This window comes from Boleophthalmus pectinirostris, unplaced genomic scaffold (assembly GCF_026225935.1).
Source record: "Boleophthalmus pectinirostris isolate CB_2022bp ecotype Guang Dong unplaced genomic scaffold, ASM2622593v1 HiC_scaffold_11, whole genome shotgun sequence".
Lineage (NCBI taxonomy): Eukaryota > Metazoa > Chordata > Actinopteri > Gobiiformes > Gobiidae > Boleophthalmus > Boleophthalmus pectinirostris.
The window spans coordinates 9,502,612-9,527,300 of record NW_026570994.1 but is presented as its reverse complement, the minus strand read 5'-3'; the positions used below and the strand labels follow the sequence as shown (position 1 = coordinate 9,527,300).

Genomic DNA, 24,689 nt, shown 5'->3' with positions numbered 1-24,689 from the left:
TATCACAATATGTTTCATGTTTCTTAAAAACTTAATATAAGCACAGTGACACTTTTGGGAGCCGAATAAGCACCTTACACTTACTGTGTGGGTATTTTATAGTTTTTTCTTTATTTTTCATTTGAAGCCAAACTTCTCCTTAAATAAACCTTCTCTTTTTGTCTTGAATAAATATAGATTTTGGAGATGAGCTTTGTGCCGTTGTACAGTGCGATAAGTACCGGGTGGAGGTTTGGCTGCAGATAAGATGCCCCATAAGGCCGTGCATGTGGCGCCACAGAGCGTCACGTATAATTCATGGTTTGCTGTTTTTCGCACTCCTTTGCACACCGCTCTTAAGCCCCTAACTGGAGGATTGCAAAGTAGTGTAGTGGAAAATCCAAAAAGCAGAAAGAAGAGGTGAATTGAAAATGGGGTCTACTGCAGGGTTAGAAAGACAGAGAGAGAAAGAGAGTGAAAGAAAGAGAAAGAAAGAGAGAGAGAGAGAGGCCCGGGTCTCCGAGGAAACAGCTAAGGTCACAAAAATGTACATAGACATATAAATATATTCATTGTTGCCTCTGAATGATTCTCAGTAGTAAAGTAAAAGTACTGTAAAAGTAAGCAGAAGTATCGTTAAGGTGAGACTATATAACTTTTCTGGAGGTGGGTCTGCTGCCTGCTCGTCTCCATGGAGATGTTATGGCTTGGCCTAGAGTGTTCCACAGTACAGCATTAAAGTGATCTCTGTGGGACAAGAAGTTGACACCACCAAGCCAAGTCACACATCGGGTCTGTGGAGAGGTGAGCCTTCTCAATGCTGAAATCCATGTTTCTAAGCAATAATCAAATAAATGTAAGATAGATACAGTATGTGTAATACCATACTGTGGAATATTTCAGGGAAAGCAATATCATCTCAAACTGGCTACAACATTCACAATTACATCTTAATATTTCAAAGTCAGTTGGTATGTTTTCTCAAAAACAAAAAAAAAATTGACATGGATACAGACTCAGATGTACGCGTGCTTGGATCAAAACTGAAACTGGTCCATGAAGTGAAGTATCTGGGAGTCACTTTGGACCCACAAATATCGTTCAAACAATATGTCAAAAGAACAGTGAATAAAAACAAAGATAATTCATCAAATTTTCATCTTAAAAAATAGTCTAACAGCAAATCCGGCAATTATGTATTTCAATTCAATGATTTTGCTGCACCTAAATTATTACATAGCATTACTAGTTGGACTCTGACAAGAAAAACTACTTTAAATGACTTGAAACTATCAATAAAAAAGCACTTAAGGTATTAGATAAAAAGCCCACTAATTATCACTATTGCAGAATAATTGATGACTACAATTTTTTTAATTGAGACAACACAATCAAATGTGCAGATTTAATTCTGGTATACAAAGATTTTAATAATCTTGCTCCACTTCCTCTAAAAGAGTTTGTGAAAAGAAATTCAAATCGCACAACAAGAGCAGCTCTAGAGGTGACTGCTCTGTGCTGTTTAGGAAAAGTGCTTTTGGACAGACAGGTCAAACATGGAATACAGAGCTGCTCATATACGAGGACTTTCAACACTGGCAGCATTTTCTAAAGCTTTAAAACAGTGGTTGTTCAATGGCCAAATATGTCTAGTCAGGCTGGCTCCACCTAATGCCTCTGCTCAATTTCATTTCCCTCCAGCAACTAGGTCAGAAATCAGAATCTACTAGACGGTTTGCAAGAACCCCGGAAGTGCAAGTTCGGGCACCAGTCAATCAGCGAAGAGACATCCATTCTGTGTTGCCAACAATTCCCGAGATCGAGGATTTAAAGCCGGAACAAAGAGAATGTTTAATGAATTTTATCAAGTGGAAAGAAATTATTGCTCTTCTTCCTATGGGATTTGGAAAAGTTTAATATAGCAGTTATTCCCATTAGTGGCGCATTACATACATCACGACCAAATAGCAGCGCAACTGGTAAAATAAAAAAAGTACCCGCCTACCATAGAGCGAACAAATCCTAATGCAGGCCAAAATATGTCACCATGTTAAACAAAATTATATATATTTTTATATATTGAGGGGTTGTTGGTTTAACTCTTGACTTCAAACTTCAAAGGAACTGTATAAAATGAACTATATGTATAGTGAGTGTACAGGGAGTGTGTTGTGTGTATAGTGAGTGTGCTGGTGTTATGTACATTTGTGTGATTGTTGCTGTATATTTCTCTGTCCTGTAGATGATTTCACCTCAACCTCCCGAGGGACTGAAGATGGAAATTAGCCAAGCTGGCTATAATCTTTATGTTCTGTCCCTTTACAAAAAAAATAAAATAAAAATCTCCACACTTGGGGCTAGTGGATTCATCTGCTTGTCTCCATGGAGATAGACAAGTTCAATACCATACTGTGGAACACAACAAGCAAAACAATAACATCTCTAACTACCAGAAAAATTATATAATCCGCGTTAAAATGTAAAAATAACCAACCAATTTTCCCTCTCTACAAAATGACCTTTGGAAAATTGCTACACCAACCACTATTTTTCAAAACTAAGAGATAAACCTGTGTCTGCACCTTTCACACATTAAGAAACAGAAGTTATAATTTTGTAATAAGCCTCATATCTAGATTCTTATGTCCAATCAGCTGAGGTTGTGGCCCCGCCCCCTCTCACCCTCATAACATTCTTCATCAGCGTCTTATCTCTGGCCGCCCTGCCCTCCTCTTCCTCATCGTGGTAATATTAAACAGAACGCATCTCATTTATCAAACACGCTGAGAAAAAAACCCACCACTCTGCACCCGAGATTATTAAAAACACATTATCCCAAACATTTAGAATCCCAAATGAGAGGAAGGACAAAGTGGAGAGATACCATCGTGAATTCATTTGACCTTCCAGGATGGAGCTGGAACGCTGCTTTGAGTCTAATATTACTCAACGTTCAGATTTGAATTTAAATGTTAGTGGTATGACCTAACCTCTCCCATGATCATACTAATAACAGGATAATTTGAAATCTAAAAACAACGTCAGAAACCTTGTAGTGCAATTTTAAGAGAGCTATTAACAAAAATGGTGAGGCAACAAACGAATGTGACTTTTCTCCTACTTGTCGTCATGGAGATGGTATTGCTTTGCTTTGTTCTGCTGTACGGCATTAAAATTGTGGTACGATGATTAAGTGGAAGATTAGAAGGTTCGATTCACATGTGCAAAGGGCAAACAAAACATCCATCGTAGGTCAAATCCTCTAAAACACCTTATTCGTTACTTAAAGGTTCATTGGGTAACTTTTCTGATGGAGGCTACTTTTCTCCATGGAGATGTTATTGCTTTGTCCTTTTTATCTTCATAGAGACCAAACTAGACCAAGTTACAGGTCAGATCTGTGGTGAGTAGGGATGTAACGATATCCAAATCTCACGGTACGATATTATCACGATATGCATCTCACGTTACGATATTTATTGCGATATAAGTGTCGATAGGAAACTTTTTTGCTTTTAAAATACCTTGACAAGATTTTGGTGTGAATTATTTCCCATAATCCCAAGAATTCAAGTAAAAAACATATTTCTTCATGTTTTTGCACAGAAATTAATCATGGGATATGTAGTTCCCTATGTTAATACGTTTTTGCTACTATAAAACCACGAATTTAAGCAAAGGAACTTGTAATTCGATATACTGTGACAGCCCACGATATTACTGTGAGACTTTTGACGATACGATAGCACGATATTTCAGTTATTATTACATCCCTAGAGGACAGGCGACTCCGCTCAGTCAGAATGTCTGTTTTTCTAGTCTTTCTAGAATTTTTGAATTATAAATACATTTGTAATTGAATACATATAAAATAAAGCTGTTTAATGTGATACTGTGGAACATTCCAGGCAGAGCAAAGACATACTGTAGCCATAGTAACAAGCAGGTGACGCACCCCCAACAAAAAAGTTACATAGTGCGCTTTAAACGTATTAAAAATCTAACCAAAGATAAGCATGTGACGCTATCAGGTCAAGTTACAGGTCTGATCCGTGGTGAGGTGACCCTACTCACAGTATGAATGTGAATAAGATAGTGTTTTTCAAGCTGCTTTTTCAGCAATAAAAAAAATATAATTTAAAAATGATAGATTAGATGGATGTGAAAAGTTATGTAACCTAATTTTCAAAAGGCCCACGTCTGTTTTGTTTGTATTACATTCATTTGCTTCTCTCTGAATAAGCAGTGAACTGTAATGGACAGATGAGTAATACCTGCAAATAAAATAAAAAAAAAATAAAACCCTCAAACTTGGCTGAAAAGAGAAGTGAAAAAGAGCTTTATATTTACATTTTTAGTTTCATCTTGTGAGGTTATGTGGTCCTCTGGAAGTGCTCCACTTTGTTTTAAACTCCATACACCTTCAAAGAATCATTTGGACAATTTCAGCCCTGGATATGCCAATATCTGCTGAACAAAAGCTAAAAGGTAACTTAAAAACTACCACTACATGACATCACAAGGTGGAACAGAGCATTTTGAGCTTTGGAGATGTAGATAGATAGTCTAATAATAAAGCATTACTCCAAACATGTGTGAATGACACAAAACACAATTCCAGGTAAGTTTTAGATCAGGTAACAACATTTTAACATGGCTTAAAGCTCTCAAGATTTTGCGTAATATAGAACCTTTACATTTGTTTCACCAAGTTAAAGAGACAGTTTGGAATTTTGGACATAATGTTTGAAATAAAACTAACCTTGTATTGCAGGAATCGTCGCATGTTGAGGTACTATTTTCTCATATATCAGTCCGCCGTTGCCAAGATTTCTATCAGGAAGTACAACTCACTGCTGCTGCTCAAACATAAATCCCTCAAATGCAAGGTTGGTTTTATTTCTAAAATTATTCTATCAACACAGACATTCACATTGATAGTCTGTTGTAATAATAGATTTGCTTCGGGTGTTTTCTGGAGTGGGTAAGACTGTTTTTAGCGGCAGGCTAACTATGGCCATTGACATGCACTAGCCTAGCACCAGCGACCTCTGCAAATACAAGGACTGGATGGAATATTTTAAAAAGTGTCTCCACATGTCTCCAGCACTCTGGCTCACTAGGAAATGAGGCCCTATGTCCAAAATTCCAGACTGTCCCTTTAATGCCCATGAAAAAGCAATCCAAACTGTATAAGAAGGTTATTTAAGGTAACTTGCTTGCATTGCTTCTTTCTGGCTCTCATATTTGGATTGCAAAAGCTCTTATTCTCCATCGCACTGACAGCTACACCGCAAGGAAATACAACAATTCAATTTGATTCTTTTTCCGCTTATGTTGTCCAAATGATAAGCAATGCACCAGAATTGTCCAAATGATGAAAAACATTTTAAGGACATCACGATCTTCTGACTACAAAGACAGCCTCCATAAATAGCGATTTCTTATATAGATTTCTAGTATAATTAGTGAATGCTAACGTGGTGTATTGAAGCAGGTACAATGGAATCTGATGTTTTTGAATAGTGTAGATATGATTGTGTTGCATTGTCCATAATGAGAAAGGGAGTTTGAAGCCATTCATGACAGAATACAAGATAATAGACTTCAACAGAAAGGCCTTGTGGGTTTAAAGGGAGTTTCTATTCATGCACCATTGTTGGAAATTATAAATGCGAGAACAAAATGTCACCAAGAGAAGGCTTTGTTAACCTCAGATAGTTAGTTAGTTCATTCATTATAAAGTTTCACACAACTCCCAATAAGAAATAAGATCACAATTGACAAAAAATGTCTGTGTCCTCAATCATCCAGGTAGGATCTATAGCAAATAAAAATTAAATTCTGCTAACTAGACAAAAGAATTTGATAGAAGACTTTTCGCAGCTCATACTGGACACTGACTTATATCTGCCTGGGGGGAGGAGCTAACTACACTGAAACTACTCTGAACTGAACACTGAACTGCTTGTTTACAGTTCCTGATTTTTAGCTCGGTTTATTGAACTGCACTAAGTGTGAACTGTGCCTGAGTCCTATTAGCATAATTGTTCAGGCCCCTGATGGTACTTTCACCTATTAGCATACTGGCTATCACTATTGTTTTCCTTCCTTACGAGGAGAACAACTGAAGAAGCCCCTTGGATGTGCTGAGAAATGCCTTCACTCCAAAGCCTTTGTCCGACTGACAGAATTGATTTTTGTTTTGCAATACCACAGAAATAAACTCTGGAAATTTAGCTGAAAGCATTTTGGACTAAAGTTTGATCCCCAAATATCAGTTGCAACAAAGAAAAAGACACAATCAATATTTCAGGATAGAGCTGTTTGTTCAGTTTACCACATTCTGAAATTAATTCAAGTTAAAGGTGCACGTAATGTTTCTGGTAAAGGGTTCGCAGCTTTTTTTTTTTTTTTTTTTTTAATCTCCATAGAGACACAATTGCATTAATCAAGGAAAGAAGCAGGTAACCCTAGGCCAAGTTGCAGGTCAGATTTGTGGAGAGGCGAGTATGCTGCTCACTGTATGCATTAGTGCATTGTTTCCCAAAGACTGGGTCGCGACCCTCAGGTGAGTTGCAAGAAGTTTTTTTTTTGGGTCGCCTTGTCACGATCTGCATGTAGGTCTGCAATATGCACTTCTGACACATGAGAGCGCTAGTGAGTCAGTGAATATATTATCGTCATTCTGGATAAGTGTTTCGTCAGAATATCTTGTCCTCAGTAGGGGCAGTATTTCGATGCTTATTCCTTTCACTACTACATACTGTATATGTGTGATCTGGGATTTTCTGTGCTCACAAAAATGAAGACAAAGCACAGAAACAGACTGAACACTGCACCTGATCTGCTGCTGTGCTCCCCTGCTGCAGCCCGGACTAGAACACGGTACAAAAACGCAGACAGGCCCACCTATGTCATTAGAGTTGAAATGTTAAGACATGTTTTGTATAATTTCTAATCTTTTTGTAATCATTTTATTGCCTAATTTTGTTCTAATATTTCTGGTTCAATTGAATGTTGAAAAGATAAAGAAATGGGCTACATTTAATGTCCAAATAGGCGACTTATGGATCCTTTTATTGCTGCTTCAATGACTGTTTTTCATTTAAAACTTGAGTAATACTAATTGTTCAAAGAGACGTGATCACTCAGTCAACAATAAAATATCCTCATTAATGTTCAATAATGTTCAAATCCACCTTTATTTTGTGATTTACGAACAGTGTCTATTGACATGTGTCGCAAAGGTTTGTAACTTTTAAAATATGGGTTCCCAAAAAAAAAAAGTTTGGTAAACACTGCATTATTGTTGAAGAGAGTGGGGTTGGGTGGAATGGGGAATACATTTTGGGCTACTGTTGGGTTCTGTGGTGTGATACTGGTTGCAAAAAATAATACATATATTGTTTAAAAATGTACACATGTTTTAAGGTGTTTGTAGCAATGCAAACATCTGTAACTGAATAAACGCAATATATGTTTAATGCCCTACTTTGTAACATTACTGGCAAACTAATAACAGCTTTACTGATCTTGGATGCAGATTAGCCGGAGCACGCGCCTATTGTTAAACATGAAATAGATGAAAACAGGAGCTCCCAGAGTGCACCATCTTGAACTGTCATCCCCGGAGCCTGTACGTTAAAGTGAGTATCTTTTGACAGGACTATTTTTCCCCTCCGTACCAAGTGTCCACACAAGGTCACGTCTGCGCGCTAACTCACCCTTCCCCATGACAGTAACATCTTTAGAAAAACCGCTGACTCACCCTCGTCACACCTCCGAGACTTAATCATTATGCAAATGTCTAAACGAGACCCAATGCGCACCCCCCCGACCCATATGCCCCGCCTCCACCCACCTGCGCTGTCAGAGGCAATAAAACTAACGTACAACTGCATCCCTCAACGCCCTTAACTCCCTCATTTAAATGTGCATTTTCGAGGGCCGAGCGCTCCTTCACAACGCCAAAAGATGTTGATGACTTGAGCATAAATCGCCATACATTTTCATGAGCTGTCCCGGTGATCTGTGAGGAAATAGCCGGCAGTCGTGTGAAAATAGGAATTGAAATTTTTAGTGGGCGCGTTGGTAATTGAAATATAAAGTGAGAAACATGAAAGCCTGGCTCCGAGCTGGAATATATGTGGCTGTTATGGTGGCGGACGCGAGGAGATGTTGTATTCTTAAGATGAGGGGGTTATGATTTGAGAGAAATATGTATGGAATAAAATGAAATGTGATTAAAATAACACTCCAAGTAAGTCTTTTATTATTTTCACTGCATTCATGATTTGGGTGTGTATGTACGTTCTCTTGACGACATGGAGATGTTAGTATTATGGCATCAAACGGCAATAGACCACTGCACATTTTTCATACATACTCATGATTTCTAAAAAAAAAATGCAGTATGTAACCTTTGAGCAAAAAAAAAAAAAAAAAAAAAAAGGACTAAAATAAAAACATGCATCCTTACTCTGAGTGATCATGCATCTACACAAACCTGATTCTTATTTGGCTTGGAGTCATATTTTGCTCGTCTGTAATGAAAGATTTATGATCTTCGCTGTGAACTTGAATCATAGCTAAAAATTGTGGTTTGTAGGTCCCAGAGTGACACCGGGTCAAAGATCAAACTCTGAACCGAAGACGAGCTGAGACTGATATCAAACCTGTCTGATCATTTGTAATCTTAGTGCAGTCTGAGCCTTCCTCTCTCCATGTCTATTATCAGTATTTGCGACCAACAGACCACCTAACTGACCCATCTCTCATCGATTCCCTTTCATCGATGCACTTTTATAAACGCCAGAACACTCTAGCCTCAGCTAACCTTTACAGTTATGGACACGTTAGCACACTGAACCTGGAGATACCTCAGACAAACTTTGGTCTTTTCCACGACAGATCATGTACATTGTCGCAGTGTGTCTGTGCCTTGGACGATTTATAGTTCCTAACATCATGTAGCGACATTGAACAATCTTTATGAGATGAAACAAACGGAGGACACCAGGCTGGACTTGCATTTAGTAAATTATTGGTGCTTTTTTTGCCTTAAAATAGTGGATTTTTCCTGTGAGCCGGCTTGCCCCTCAATAGATCTAACCTATACTCAAACACAACAGATTCCAGGCACTCCAAACAAGTAGAAAAAGTAAAAAATCGCACAAGGAAAAATATAGTGAAAAGGCCTTTTAACTACATTTTTCCCCTCGTGTGATTTTTTACTTTTTCTATTTGTTTGGAGTGCCTGGAATCCATTGTGTTTGAGTTTTGATCCTTTTTCCAAGAGCACCCTCTACCTGCTCCTTCTGATTGGAACACCTGCAGCAAACAGCCACCTTTTTGTTCTTTCTGTACAGATCTAACCTATAACTTGGCCTGGTGAAGTTTGTTGGCGTACTGTGGAACATTCTAAGCAAAGCAATAACATCACCAAGGAGACGAGCAGGTGGCAGACCCTACGCCATGTCTCAAACGCAAACTTGAATAAATCTGGAAATACAAACTGCAAATATGTTCTTGTATAAAATCCTTGTTTAGTAAAAACGTTTTGTGCAGTAAAACAATTACCTTTTTAATCTATATTTCAGGACAGAGACGTTGAAGAGACTGAGACAAAAGGCCAAATGCTGCCATATTGCTGTGGGCAGTGAGTGGCCGAGTGAGCCTGTTGCCATGGCGAAGCTAGTTGGACGGGGGTCAAGAGAGTATAAAACATTTTAATTTTTCCGTAAAAATGATGAAGGCCTTTGGCGGAGGGGGAGCGGGACCATTATCTCAGCCGCAGATAATTGCGGTGGTTGAAGCTGGGGCTATAAAAGTGTCCATTTGAACTTTGACCCTGGCATGTCGTGGCACACTTGGCTGTTTAATGTCCTCTAATGATCTACTGCTACCCCTATGTTAGCATATTGACAGAGTATTTATAGAGCCTAGATATAATTCACATAAAGTGTACGGGCACAACCTCTATAAAAACTCCAAAGAGGTACCGGCAATGGTAAAAAGGAGACATGTATGAGGAATCCAACTAAAAATCTTCTGGTTCTAGGGTTAATTCTTTAGCATTACAATACTAAACATTTTACAGATCTACACAAACTAAAGCACTCACGACTTACAAAAAAATTAATCAAAACAAAACAAAAAAGCTGAAAATGACTACTTAAAGGTGCAACGTGTTACTGTGTTACTGCTTTGCCCAGGATATTCCACAGTATGGCATTAAACATACTGTACTAATCTCCATTTAGACAAGCAAGACATACGGCCAGGTCAAATTACAGGTCAGATCAGTGGAGAGGCGATCCCGCACACAGTAAGAATGCATGTTTTTGAAGGTATTTTTGAGTAATAATACATCGTAACAGAGTAAATTAAGGATAAATAAGTTTAATGCATTTCTGTGGAACATTCCAGGCTTCCATGGAGACAAGTAGGTGATGGACTCTTTACTCAGAAAGTTACATAGTTCACCTTTAAAGCCCCAGTATGTAACTAGAATAAAATAAAAGCATATGGTTTTTCACCTTTCACCTTGGTTGTGTTACTGCACTGAAAACATGCTTTTCTTACTCCGAGTGGGCTTGCATTTCCATAAACCTGACTCTAATTTGGCTTGAGAAGGGGCTCTTTTGGGTTGTTTCCATGGAAATGTTGTTACTTAGGCTATTGAAGGGTTTCAGAGACAGATTTTCCTATTGATTACATTGTTTTTGCTGTAAAATATCCAAAAGTAAAATATCCAAATGTTGAATCTGATCATATATTTTAGCAACTACCCTAGATTACAAAAAAACCCTTCATTTTAGCAATATCTACTTTAGTTGCCCCCATCTGTTATAAATATTGATGTATAAAATGTTGTGATGTCATCCAAAAATCTGTAAATAAGGTATAGTATGGCATAAAACGTGTCTATCTACATGAAGAATTTTTTGAAGTCTGGCTTTTACTTTCTACTACCATGGAATGAAAGAAAAAAAAAGTTTTTTTTTTTTTTTACCTCTAACTACTAATACTATTAATTATACTGTAGCACTAACGCGGCCATACAAACAGTCAAAAACATGTCAAGATACCCTTCTGTATTTGAAGTTTACAAAACTCCTAGAACAATGTGTCCAGAAGATAAAAGCGTACTGAGAAACATCATTAACTTCTTGTGAATGGCTCTTTTCCAGTAATTTCTTTCACTATCACGGTGATCTGCCAGTTTAAAAGCACTCTCCACTCAAGATTAAAAAAAAAAAAAAAAAAAAAAAAAGATATTTCAAATCCAATACGTTTTCACTTACCATGTCAACCCAGCAGCATCTCTACTGACATGTTTACAGCATCTGAGCCCCTTCATACACTCTCACTATTGTAGTTTTCATAAAGAGGAAAATCCTGGTATAAAAAGGACTTACGTGTAAAGGCCAAGGATCTCCACACGCTCACTGTGTTCAAATACAGATCAATGCAACCGTAAAATCCATATTACCTATAGAATATTAGCCCATTATTAAAGGCAGTCTTCCTCGTGGCCTTGTGTATTGTATTCCACATCTGAGAAATACTTGGAGTGGACTATAGACACAGATTACCACCTTGTAATGTAAATGATTGGTTAGATGGAAGCCACAGAGATCGAGATTGTTTCATCAAGTATAAGTTAGCCTCAAGTCAAACCAACGGACATTTGAAGATGTTAACAAGAACTTTTTAGGATAATGCATCTCTATGGACAGTTTACGAGTTTGCAACAAAGACAGTGGATATGCAATTTAAAGGTGCACTCTGTAGTTTTGGACAGAGTGTGACATTTGCTTGATTCCACAAAAATAGTTAAAACCATACTTTGGAACATTCTTCATTGGGCTGGGTATCATCAAGAAGTTGTCGATACCTCAAGACATAGGCCATGATATAATACTTTTTTTGATACAGTGCACTTTTGATTCAGTATGATTCGATGATATATTTCAAATCAATTTGATTTATTTGTAAAAAATAAAAGCTAAATCATGGCTGTGATACTAAAACTCTTCATTAAACAACTAAGTGTGCAAAGTTAAGATGAAAAACGCCCATTTTACTCATCAAAACAGCGGCAACCCTACTGTTAATCTGATTCATCAGCCGGTTTCACTTCATGGAAACCGTCTGACCTCTCAGCATTAGGATTCGTTCGCTTGACGGTAAGCGGGTACTTTTTTAAAATTTAACCAATTGCTTCTATTTGGTATTGAGGTATGTAATGCGCCACTAACTGGGCTAAATCGTATATTAAGCTTATCCCAAATCCCGTAGGAAGAATGGCAATAACGTTTTTCCTGTTGATAAAATTCACCAAACATTCTCTTTATTCTGGCATTAAATCCTCCCTCTCTGGAATCGTTGTCAACTCAGAATGTATGGCTCTTCGCTGATTGCCTGATGCCCAAACTCACACTTCCGGGGTTCTTGCAAACCATCTAGTGTATTCCAATTCCTGACCTAGTCGCTGGAGAGAAACGAAATTGAGTGGAGGCATTAGGTGGCACCAGCCTGGCTACCCAACTTTAGCTCTTTCACAAAATAATTTAGTTAAAAAATATGTTAAATCGAAACAGCAGCTCACGGTATCGATACTGTATTATCAAATTAAATGATATGATATAGCGATATTTCAATATTTTTGCACACCCATATCCACACCCCTTCATAGAGGTGGACGATTATAGTCAAAGAAACAATATTTCCATGGACTCAAGCAGGGAAAGGCTCTCCTCCAGGCCAAATAAGAGTCAGGTTTGTGGAGACACAAGCCTGCTCACATTAAGAACAAATTCCAACGAAAAAGGAAAAAAAAAACACACACACGTGGTTTTATTTTAGTCTATTTTTTGGCTATAAAGTTACATACTGTGGCTTTAAATACTCTTTTGGCAAATGCATCTCCATGGAGAATTTACCAGATTGCAACAAAGAGGGCGGATTTTGTTGCAGCTTAAAATAAACCAGCAGATTGTTTGGACATTACACAGTTAAGATGCCTAAAAATCTTAACAACTTTATACTGTAAATGTAAAAGTGCAGTCAAATCCCATCGCTGCCATTTGTAATAAAAAGAAGTCATCTTACCAAACACTTTGAGAAACAGCTCCCTCTCCTGGACGCCCGCTTTATTGGTGGCACGGCACGAGTACGTCCCTCCGTCTGATTGCCGAATATTCCTGATGGTTAGCATGCTCCTCCCTCCTTCTAACCGACTCAGGATGTACTGCTCCGAGGGCTCCAACTGCTGGTTTTTCCTGCAAATGAAAGAAAAACATCACATAGACACATAGACCTGTTACAGACTTACAAACCTGTAATCTGAGCACTTAAGACATCCTCTGATCCGTTAAGTGCACATCGCTACACTTCCAAGGTATTTACGGTGATGGGAAAATCAAAAGCTGGCTACTTTTTTGTGAAAGTAAAACATTGTATTGGGTCGAAGTAAAAATACTCCATTGGATCAAAGTAAAATGTTGTATTGAGTTAAAGCAAAAATACTGTTGTGCATTGAGTCAAAGTCAAAGTGGATTAATTTAGAATACTGCATTGACCTAAAGTTAAATACTGCATTGAGTTAGAGTAAAATACTGCATTGACCAAAAATTAAATACTGCATTGACCGAAAGTTAAATACTGCATTGACCAAAAGTTAAATACTGCATTGACCAAAAGTTAAATACTGCATTGGGTTAAAGTAAAATACAGCAATAGGTCAAAAATAAATAAATAAATAAACAAAAATACTGCATTTAAGACTAGTGGTGGATGAAGTACTCAATTCTGTTGCTTAAGTAAAAGTACAGATACAGGGGCAAAAGATTACTCAAGTAAAAGTAAAAGTATCACATGACAAAAATCGACCCAAGTATCTCGGGGTCTTGTTCACGAGTGAGGGAAGGACGGAACGTGAGATTGACAGGCGGATCGGTGCAGCTTCGGCAAAAGTGATGCGGTCGCTGTATCGGACCGTTGTGGTGAAAGGGAGCTGAGTCGAAAAGGCGAAAGCTCTCGATTTTGCCAGCAAGTAAAGCATCAAAATGGTCAGTGATTTTGATTTGTAGTGATTCGGAAGGACAAATCGCGGATACAAGCGCTACGAATTTTTTAAGGGTTTCTAGGCTGCTCCCTTTAGATAGGGTGAGGAGCTTTCAGTTTGCACGGGAGGAGTTGGGAGTAGAGCCGCTGCTCCTCCAATTGAGAGGAGCCAGTTAAGATGTGCTAAAAAATAAATCCTCAGCCATTTCAGCAGGTATTAAAGGCCCCGGGGAAAGACCCAGGACACGCTGGAGGGACGATGTCTCTCGGTGGAACTTTTCAATCAGGATTCAAAATGTAGTGAAGGTGAAGAAAGTCTGGGAGTCCCTGCTAAAGGCTGCTCCCCCAAAAATAGTGAAGTAAAACGAAAAATGGATGGATGGAAAAAGTACAGGCACCTAAAAATTGTAACTTAAGTATTGTATTTTTACTTTTGTACTTTGTTATCGTCCAACACTGATTAAGACTTAATCTTTTAAGTGCACATTACTACACTTCCAAGGTATTTACCGAGATGGGAAAATCCAAAGCTAGACTTTTTTTTCTGACTTGTTTTGGAAGTTTAATTGAAATGACTGGAGCCGCTCAGAAGATTTGTAGGGTGGCATCGCGAGTCCCGGCACGTTGAAGACTCCAAACTTTGCCATGCGGAAAAAATACAGTCTTTAAACTCCGAGGGTGTTCGGTTATGGAAGAGGGAGCTAGCTAAATGGCTTTTGAGTGGGGCTGTGAACGCTAATGTTGCTACTTATTGAACATGAGGATGAAATGTGTTTTGACGATACAATGGTGGATGGATGTGTGTCTGTTTCATTTGCTAATTTGGTCATTTGTTACTAAGGGAAACAAGAGCGCTGCAAACTTTCAATAGCTTTAAATGTCAAAGCTGTTTTGCTAAAGTGATGCAAAACTCGTCGCTACTATAAAACTAGATTCCTCTATCCTCTTGTATTACCATTACAGATATTTGGAGTTTTTCGCATTTTGATCATCAGCCTTCAATCTCCAGAAGAGGCTGAGATTGGGTTTGGCTAATCTACTACTTAAAGACTAAACATGAAGCTTAAAGATGCACTGTGTAACTTTTCGGGTGGTGGGTCCATCACTCGCTTGTTTCTATGGATACACCATTGCTCTGCCTGGAATGTTCTACCTTACATTTATTCAGTTACAGGTGGTTTTATAGCTCAAAAATACCTTGAAAAACAGGGATTCTGGCTGTGAGCAGGGTCGCCTCTTCACAGATCTGACCTGTAATTGGTTTGGGTTCATCTCCAAGAAAATAGAAAGGTTCAATACTATACTATGAAACTTTCCAGACATTCTAAAGCACAAACATTTCCACGGAGAAAAGCATTTGACAGGCCTTACAGCAAAAAAGTTACGCAATTCATCTTTAAAAGACTTCAGTGTGAAAAAATAACTGCTTAAAAGTGACAACACAGCTGTCTCTCTCTTTGTGGCTGAATTTGTAATAAATTTAAATTACATTATAATTATTGGGGGAAAATAATCCAAATCATTCATAGATAGCCAAAAAAACAATATCAGTCGATCTTCAACTACCACCTCATGAGTAAAACCTGACCAGACAATGTCACTACTCATACAGAACAAGAATCCTCCATCCTCTTCTATTACCACCTCAGGAGCAAAACTTGTGAAATATCCTTCCACTGACCCATCACCACCTCAGCTCGCCGTCCGAAGAGTCACTCCAACTGAAGAAATAGACCTTAAGTCCCAATGCTCCACAGTGGACAACATGCCAGGTTTATTTCACTTTGAACTCCTCCGCACAATGCTCTCTTCAGCGTGGAGGCCAGTGTTATGGTAGGATTGGTAAAAGCTCTTGGACAGGTCAGACGTGTTCAAATGGAAACCAGCAAGCCCACTCAAAATGGCCACTTTGTAGTTTTGTATGTTGTACTATGTACTTTTTCACATGACAGTAATTGAATAAGTAAATTCTAAACAATCATCTTATAATTGGTGATTTTTATTTTTAGTATATCTTTTTACTGAATTCACAATTGCACATGTGTTGCATAAAAGAGGCTGTAAGTTGACCAACAATTTAAATATATTGTGTTTGCTTGTTACTTAGATCAAAATGAAATACTGAATTGGGTCAAAGTTAAATACTGCACTGACAGTTATAGGGACAGTCTGGAATTTTGGACATAAGACCTCATTTCCTAGTTAGTCAGAGTGTTAGAGATGTGTGGAGACACTTTTTAAAGTATTCCATCTCGTCCTTGTATTTGCAGAGGTCGCTGGTGCTAGGCTAGTGCATGTCAATAGCCATAGTTATCCTGCCACTAAAAACAGTCTTATCCACTCCACAAAACACCCAAAGCAAAATAATTATAATGCCAGACTGTCAATGTAAATGTCTGTGTGAATCATTTTAGAAATAAAACCAACCTTGCATTTGAAGAATTTACATCTGAGCAGCAGCAACAGCGAGTTGCTCTTCCTGATAGAAAGCTTGGCAGCGGACTGATATATGAGAAAATGGTCCCTGAACATGCAACGATTCATCCAATGCAAGGTTGGTTTTATTTCAAACACTATTCTAACAACACAGACCTTTTAGATGGATAGTCTGGCGTAATAATAGATTTGCTTCAGGTGTTTTGTAGAGTGGGTAAGACTGTTTTTAGTGGCAGGCTAACTATGGCCATTGACATGCACTAGCCTAGCACCAGCGACCTCTGCAAATACAAGGACTGGATGGAATATTTTAAAAAGTGTCTCCACACGTCTCCAACACTCTGGCTCACTAGGAAACCAGGTCCAATGTACAAACTTCCAGACTGTCCCTTTAAATACTGCATTCACCTAAAGTTAAATACTGCATATCTGTACCAGTTTTGGTATCGGCTGATATTGGTACTAATTCTTCTAGATCAGGGGTCGGCAACCCAAAATGTTCAAAGAGCCATATTGGCCCAAAAAAACAAAAAACATACCTGCCTGGAGCAGCAAAAAATTAAAAGCCTTATATAAGCCTAATATGAACGCAACATAGGCTGTCAGTGTATTAGCTATATAAACCCTACTATTAAAATGACTAAGTAGGCTACAAATACAAAATGAGCATTCATGATTACACAAACCCCTTTTGCGACCCTCTCATACTCGGTGCGCCGTCTGTAGACCGACGTTTACCTGTTGCTTTGACGACGATGATGGAAGTATTCAGAGCAGCAGTCGCATTTCTTCTGATCGTGCATAGGAGCACTCATAAAACAGCAGCATGTACAACTTTCTACGCAACATCAGAAGCTCTGAGCTCGGGCAGCAGCGCCAAATACACGGGAGCAGTCAGCGCGCAGCTCCTCAAGACGGGGCTGGGGGTCCAGTGTTGGTCAGATTGTCCGGAGGTTTCGTCCTCCGTGTCCTGGTTCCAGATGGGGGCGAGCAAGACCAGCGTGCAAAGGACTGGGTCCGAGCGGTTCCGCGTCGTCCTCTGTGCGCTGGTTCTGTGCGGGAAAAGCGAGAATGCGCTGTGGACCACAGGTCCGGGCGGGCTGCTCCGGTCCTCCACGCTCGACCGCGGCCTGGTTCCGAGGTGGTGCAAAGCATCCAGACAGAAGCATGAATCCAGTTTGTTTCATTATATGTTGTTCTGAGCGTCCGTCTGCGCACGTGTTTTTTTTGTTTTTTGTTTTTTTTTCGGGGAAAACGCTTCTCAGGTGGAGGCACCGGACACCACCCCCCGCTTCAGCTCATCTGTTTGTTCTGCTGAAACACTTTTCCTATGTTTGCGTTTGCACACACAGCTGATGGATCAGATCCATGACCAGAGATGAACGAGGGTTTTACCCCTAAAGAAACCAGATTAAAACAACAACAACAAAAAATCATTCCTTTTCCATTTTCACTCATTTTTGAAAAAGCTCCAGGGAGCCACTAGGGGAGTGCTAAAGAGCCGCATGCGGCTCCAGAGCCGCGGGTTGCCGACCCCTGTTCTAGATATATATATTATATATATATGCAGATATCTTTTCTTCTCGATACTGAGCACTGCCCCGCTCACTGTGTGCCCTTTTTGAACCAACTAATGAGTCAAAATAGAAATAGAAAAACATTATATGGCAGTATTTTATATGTGATCTTTACTTTAAAGTTAAATAATTCTTGAAAAGATAAACTTCAGTATCAGATATTGGTATTCTCTCAAAAATCCATCTCTAAAAATTGTTGAAGCTTATTTAGTTTGGTTCAAATGAGGGCTTTTTCGGTGTAGTTCACCTAATGAAGTCCTTCTCCTCTTCAGAAATATTCAGTCAATATTACTTCAAATGTGCTGTGCTAAACCCTTTGAAAGACACACACATTTCCTCATAAAACCTATAATGACATAATACAGCTGGTCCAAGCATTTGAATACAACGCTAATCTGCGTAGCACCTGTCTCTATCAAACACTGCGTACTGGATTTATATTACAAGTGAACCTGAGGGGGCAGATGCTAATGAGGCCCAGGAGCACGCCCCCTAGTGTCAGACATCACAATAGCACATTATGGTAAGCTGTCCTTGTTATGAGAGCTGTTACCTTGGCCCCTAGTGCACCCACAAATCCTCTACACTGAAATTCAAATGACCTTCTATCATCCGAGTTTAAAAACATATTATTAGCAAAAAGAGCTGCTGGCAGAATCCAATTGCCTGGTTTAACCCTGAGTCATTGTGCAAAATACAAATGTGGGAAAAGTAAATAAATGAAAACGGTGGTCAAAATGGTAAAATGGATAATTATTCAAATGGACATTGATTTTTTTGAAACAAACATTTGGCCAGAAGTGAAGGATTACAGAGAGGAAAGTTTCTTAACAACATTAATCAATGTTACTATCCAGTGGTATATTAAGCCAAGGAAGTATCAGAGGATGTAGTACTCATAAGTATTGGGTATGGTGCTTTTATGTAGTTAGTTTGTTTCCTTTGTAAAACACTAAAATAAAACAGTTACAACTGATACTGCTAGTGTAACTACAATTACTACAAACACAATTACAGCTATGACAACCACAACTATGTCAACTACTACTTGTACTAGTAATAATAATACTACTTAAACTACAACAGCTACTACTATCATAAATGCCAAAGCAACTACTACTACTACTGGAGCCAATACATACAGAAGTAGAACTTCTGAATGAAACTACTACTACTGAAAGAAACTACTATAACAACAACTGCTACTATTGCCACTAACAACACCACTACTAATAATGCAAAAGTAGTAGTATTAATAGTTCTGAGAGTATCAAAGTAACCACCACCACTACTACTACTACAACTACTTCAACGACAACAGCTACTACTTCAATAACTGCCAAAGCAACTACTACTACTGGAACCGATACATACAGAAATACAAAGAAACTTCTGAACGAAACTACTACTACTAAAAAAAACTACTATTATAACAACAACAACTGCTACTACTGCCATAGTAGTAGTAGTAGTGAAAGTATCAAAGTAACTGCTACCACCATCACTACCATCACTACTACAACTACTTCAACTACAACAGCTACTACTACAATAATTGCCATAACAACAACTACTACTACTACTACTCTTTTTTTTTAACATTGTATGGCAACCCAAAAGCACTTTACTAGTAATGCTACTTTTACTACTACTGCAACTATGACTACAACAACCACAACGACATCAACTACTACTTCTACAATTTTTTTTTCTTTTGTACTTCTGAACAAAACTACTACTACTGAAAGAAACTACTATAACAACAACTGCTACTACTGCCACTAACACCACCGGTACTAGTAATGCAGAAGTAGTAATAGTACTGAAAGCAACTGCTACCATCACCACCACTACTACTACTACTACTACAACTATTTCAACGACAACAGCTACTACTATATACCATTACTAGTAACGCAGAAGCAGTAGTAGTAGTACTGAAAGTATCAAAGTAACTGCTACCACTACTGCTACTACTACAATAACTGTCACAGCAACAGTTACTACTACTACAACTACTGGAACCAATACACTTTTTTTTTTTTACATTGTATGGCAACCCAAAAGCCCTTTACTAGTAATGCTACTTTTACTACTACTGCAACTATGATGACAACAACCACAACTACTATGACATTATACAGCATATTATATATACTATTGGTACTAATAATATTTCTACTTCAACTACAAGAGCTACTATGACAATAATTGCCACAAGAACAACAAGTAGTACTACTACTATGATGTTTTAAGATTGTAAGATAACTCAAAAGCCCAATAGCAAACACAGTGAAAGTGAATCCAGAATCCAGAGTTGCGAGCAGCTGTGGAGGCAGGGTGACCTTGGCTGGGGTCTCTTTGTTCCATCTCATCCCTCATTCTCCTGCCTTATTGTCTCCGGGAAATTGCCACTGTTCTGGAGACTGGAATGACAGAAGCAACCTGCACGAGACCCACAAAAGCATATTCTTGTCAAATAAAATTGAAAAGTTCCTAGCGTCAACAAACACTGCATGGGTGCCAGAGGAGTTCAATGTTGTTGGTGACGATCAAATCAAACTTTTAAAACAATAGATTATGTTTAGATGGCAGCGGTTAGAGGCCCCAGTACAGATATATTGTGTAAGCAGCTCTTTTGGTCTAAATCTGTCTGCTGAGTGCTGTTATGAAACGTTTTACTGTCAGATTATCAGGAGGTGCGCGTTAGCCTGCTACTCTTACTTGAATTTCCCTCAGGATCTATAAAGTGTCTCTCTCACGCCTTCTCTTTAGTTGTTGTTAACTTTAATCTAGTTTTATTGTACGGTTATCAGGAGGTGCACGGTAGCATGCTAGACATTTTTATCTTTACTCTACTTTTATTGTCCAATTATCAGGAGACACACCTTGTCATGCTAGTTGTTGTCAGCTTTACTCTAGTTTTATTGTTCGATTATGCGGAAGTGCCCATTAGCATGCTAGTTGTTGTTAGCTTTGCTCTACTTTTATTGTCTGATTATCGGTAGTCATCATGCTGGGTGTTGTCAGTTTTACTCAAATGTCATTGTCTAATTATCAGGAGGCGCACCTTGTCATGCTAGTTGCTGTCAGCTTTACTCGAGTTTTATTGTTCAGTTATGCAGAGGTGCGTGTTAGCATGCTAGTTGTTGTTAGCTTGAATCTAGTTTTATTGTCCGATTATCAGTAGTCACCATGTTGGTTGTTGTTAGCTTCATGCTAGTTTTATTGTCCGATTATCAGGAGGTGCGCATTAGCATGCTGGTTGTTGTTAGCTTTGCTCTACTTTTATTGTCAGATTATCAGTAGTCACTGTGCTGGTTGTTGTTAGCTTTATGCTAGTTTTATTGTCCGATTATGCGGAGGTGCGCTTTAGCATGCTGGTTGTTGTTATCTTTGCTCTAGTTTTATTGTCTTTAGTCTATGCAAATTTTATTGTCTGATTATCAGGAAGTGCACATTAGCACAGTAGTTGTACCACTCTTGTCTTTGACAGTTGTGGAAAGTCCTTATAAAGTCATCATGGTGAATAATTAGGAATCTCATAATGTATAAGGTACGTGAGGAATAACTTTGGATCACCGCAAACTCTTGATAAATTGAATTAGTTCTGTTTTTCACAATTTTTTAAGATAAAAAATGTAACAAAATAATGAACTCTTGAAACTCCCACCACCAGTTCAAACTCCAACTTATTGCCAATTTGTTGACCTGTTTCATTGTTAATATCTTTGTAATTACTGAGCCTATCCACATAAACTAGCACAACTTTAATATTTGAGATCTCAGCATATATTCGTTTTTTAGTATTTTTTTAATTGTGCTATTATTCAACCCCAAATCTGTAATTGTACTCGGCTGAAAGCTCTTGAAACAATCAGATTAATATGACAAGTTTGTGGAGCCAATTCCTGACAAGTAATGATAGGGTACGAGATTTGTGGTTCATACCTTTGGATATTTCTCAAAAAATAGAGTTACATAAGCCCATGCCGTCCATCTGAAATTATGACATCAAATTCTACGACGTGAAGGCAATCCTTTAGTTTTCCTCTGATAGATCCCGCAAAATCAACACGAAATTGAATTGCATTATTGAAATTGTATGTTATTTTTATAGAATAGACCACAAGACATTTTCAAAGAGCAATCTGATTCATATTCAGATGCAGTTCTTTAAAATGAACTTGCAAATATTCGCTGATATTGTTTACCTACTTTTTTCCATACTTATGATAATGCCTATGCAAAAGATAGCCTGGCGTATTTTCATCTTTACCATTACGCGATTGCATTCAAAGCTGCTTCCACTGATTCGCATTTTTCTTCAATGTAAAAAGGCAATTTGAAAACGTATTGAATTCTATATACGGGCGCACAAAGCCAGGGCTAGCTTCAAATGGCGCTGAGAAGATAATCGAAAGTCGCACGGAAGAGGACCTCGTGAGAATAACAACAGGAAATGAAGGCCGGCCATCTTGGGGAGGGACACTCAATGGCGTTATTGTGACAGGTAGTCCATTAGGCAAAGCGGACCCGGCTACGAAGAGAGAAAAACATTTGCTTTGACAGGAAATACAACAATAGAGCTCAGGCGTCGAGGAGCTAACGCGAATGCTGTTGTGATAGCTGTCTACGCCCAGGTTCCTTCACTCCCTCTGGTGTGTTTTAATTCAAAAAAGCGAAGAATGACAAGGAGAAAATGATGAAGAGCAGACAGGATTTGACACTTAGTGGACAGGGCAGCGCTGTGGTCTCTGGTTTTACATTTTATTATTAAAGAAAGGCTGAAATGTGATTCTCCTATGGGTGGGAAGTAAAGTTGGCAGGCAATATATGAGCGGCAGCAATGGCTACCTTGGCGTGACAGTGAGGAATAGCTTTAGGCTGGATTTTGAATACTGGAGCTTCCCAGTGCTGTCATTATATATAATTCCATATCCAATTTCAATGGTATGAAAAGGGTACAATTTAATACTGCCATTGACAATATAAATGTAGTATACTTTTGATTGTCGATAAATTTCAACGTAACATTATAATAGTTTTCTTAATATGATCAGTTTTAATATCATCATGTGGTCTTTTACCAGAAATTCTAACAAAATGTTGCTATAAAAGCAAAAACTTGATACTTGACAGATTTTGATACCAAAAGGAAAGCTCTTTTTTAGACAATATTGCAATTTTCAAGACAAAATACTAATATATTAGTGTATTATACCATTTGGTCTTACTCTAGTTCTGATTAAACTCAAGATGAAGCTGTTCAGAAAAGCTTTGGTATAGATACCTGCTTAAAGATACACTAAATACTGAAATACTAAAACTAGCACCGAAACTAGATAAGGTAGTAGAAAATGTAGTACCTGATTTATGATGCTTTTGAAAACTCTAGTCTTATACTAGTTCTAATACATACAGATATAAACATTTTGAGGGAAAAAAATTAAAATCAGGTCTTTTAATGTGATTCGTTTTCTCTAGTCAAATACAGGCAAGTCCAAGCAGAGTTTCGAGTCACTGGCTTATAAATCCAAGTCAAATCCAAGTTGTCTGCTTTCTTCAAGTCAGTGCTTCAAGTCATTTCAAACCTTTAAACCAGAGGACCAAAGATAGCTTAGATTTGCAATTTATATGATTTTTAAGATAAATTGTACTTATAAAGTCAAAGTATATTTACATAATGAGTATTTATAGAGTATATAAGAGTTGTAGCAATGCAATTTTTTCCTTTACAAATGTCTTGACAGGATCAGAATAGAACGAATACAGATTTAGAAGTGCTTCTCAAGTCTTCTCAAGTCACAGGCCTCAAGTCCGAGTCAAGTCCCAAGTCTTATTCCATTTTATCAAGTCAAGGCTCAAGTCCAAAAAATAGTGACTTAAGTCTGACTCAAGTCCAAGTCACGACTTGCAAGTCCCTACCCTCAATGAATGAGTCAATGAACATTTTTGCCAATCTGAAGTCTGGATAAACTAAAAAAAATTGCATCACTGAGGGCATTTTTGAATTAACACTAATAACCTAAAATCTAAAATCTGTTTCAAATGCCACTGCCCTTCCACTACCATAAACATAATGACACAACTGCATTTATACACAGGAAGGATTGTTAAAGTGTCTTGCCCAACGACACAAAGGCCGTACCACGGGGAGAATGCAGCACTTTTGATGACTAAGTCAAGGCCATAGCTGCAGATTAGAATTTTGTAAGGCAACAACACAGAGGCCAAAAAAGTTAACTTTCCACTATAACAATTCCATCTCCCAAACAGCTGTGTTCTGTGAGAATAAATGCTCCGCCGTATAAATGTCAACTCTGAAGTTTTAATCTAAACAAGCGTCCATGCATAACAGAGCGCCGGGATAACATTTATGAAGCTCCTCTCTCTCTGTAGCTCTGAGACGCGTCCTCTGAGACACTGTGAGGTGAGACCAGGTGAGCAGGAACAAACATCGGCAGGGCATCTGATGTTTAGAGGTAATTGGGAGACTTGTACTCCTGCACTGTTTGATTTGGAGGTTCTGTGTATAGACCTCTATGGATAAATCATGAAATGCTGTTTGCTCAGGATGAATACGGTAGCACTAGAAAGCCAAATAAAATATTATGTTTATAG

General features: G+C 38.3%; 1 protein-coding gene across 1 annotated transcript in view; it reads right to left on the bottom strand.

The window, feature by feature from the left end:
• Nucleotides 1-24,689, bottom strand: part of LOC110153222 (neural cell adhesion molecule 2) — a 591,924-nt gene that overhangs the window by 103,481 nt on the left and 463,754 nt on the right. The window contains exon 7 of the mRNA XM_055165721.1: nt 13,099-13,268. Within this exon, the coding sequence (XP_055021696.1) occupies nt 13,099-13,268 (170 nt within the window). The remainder of the gene's footprint in view (nt 1-13,098; nt 13,269-24,689) is intronic.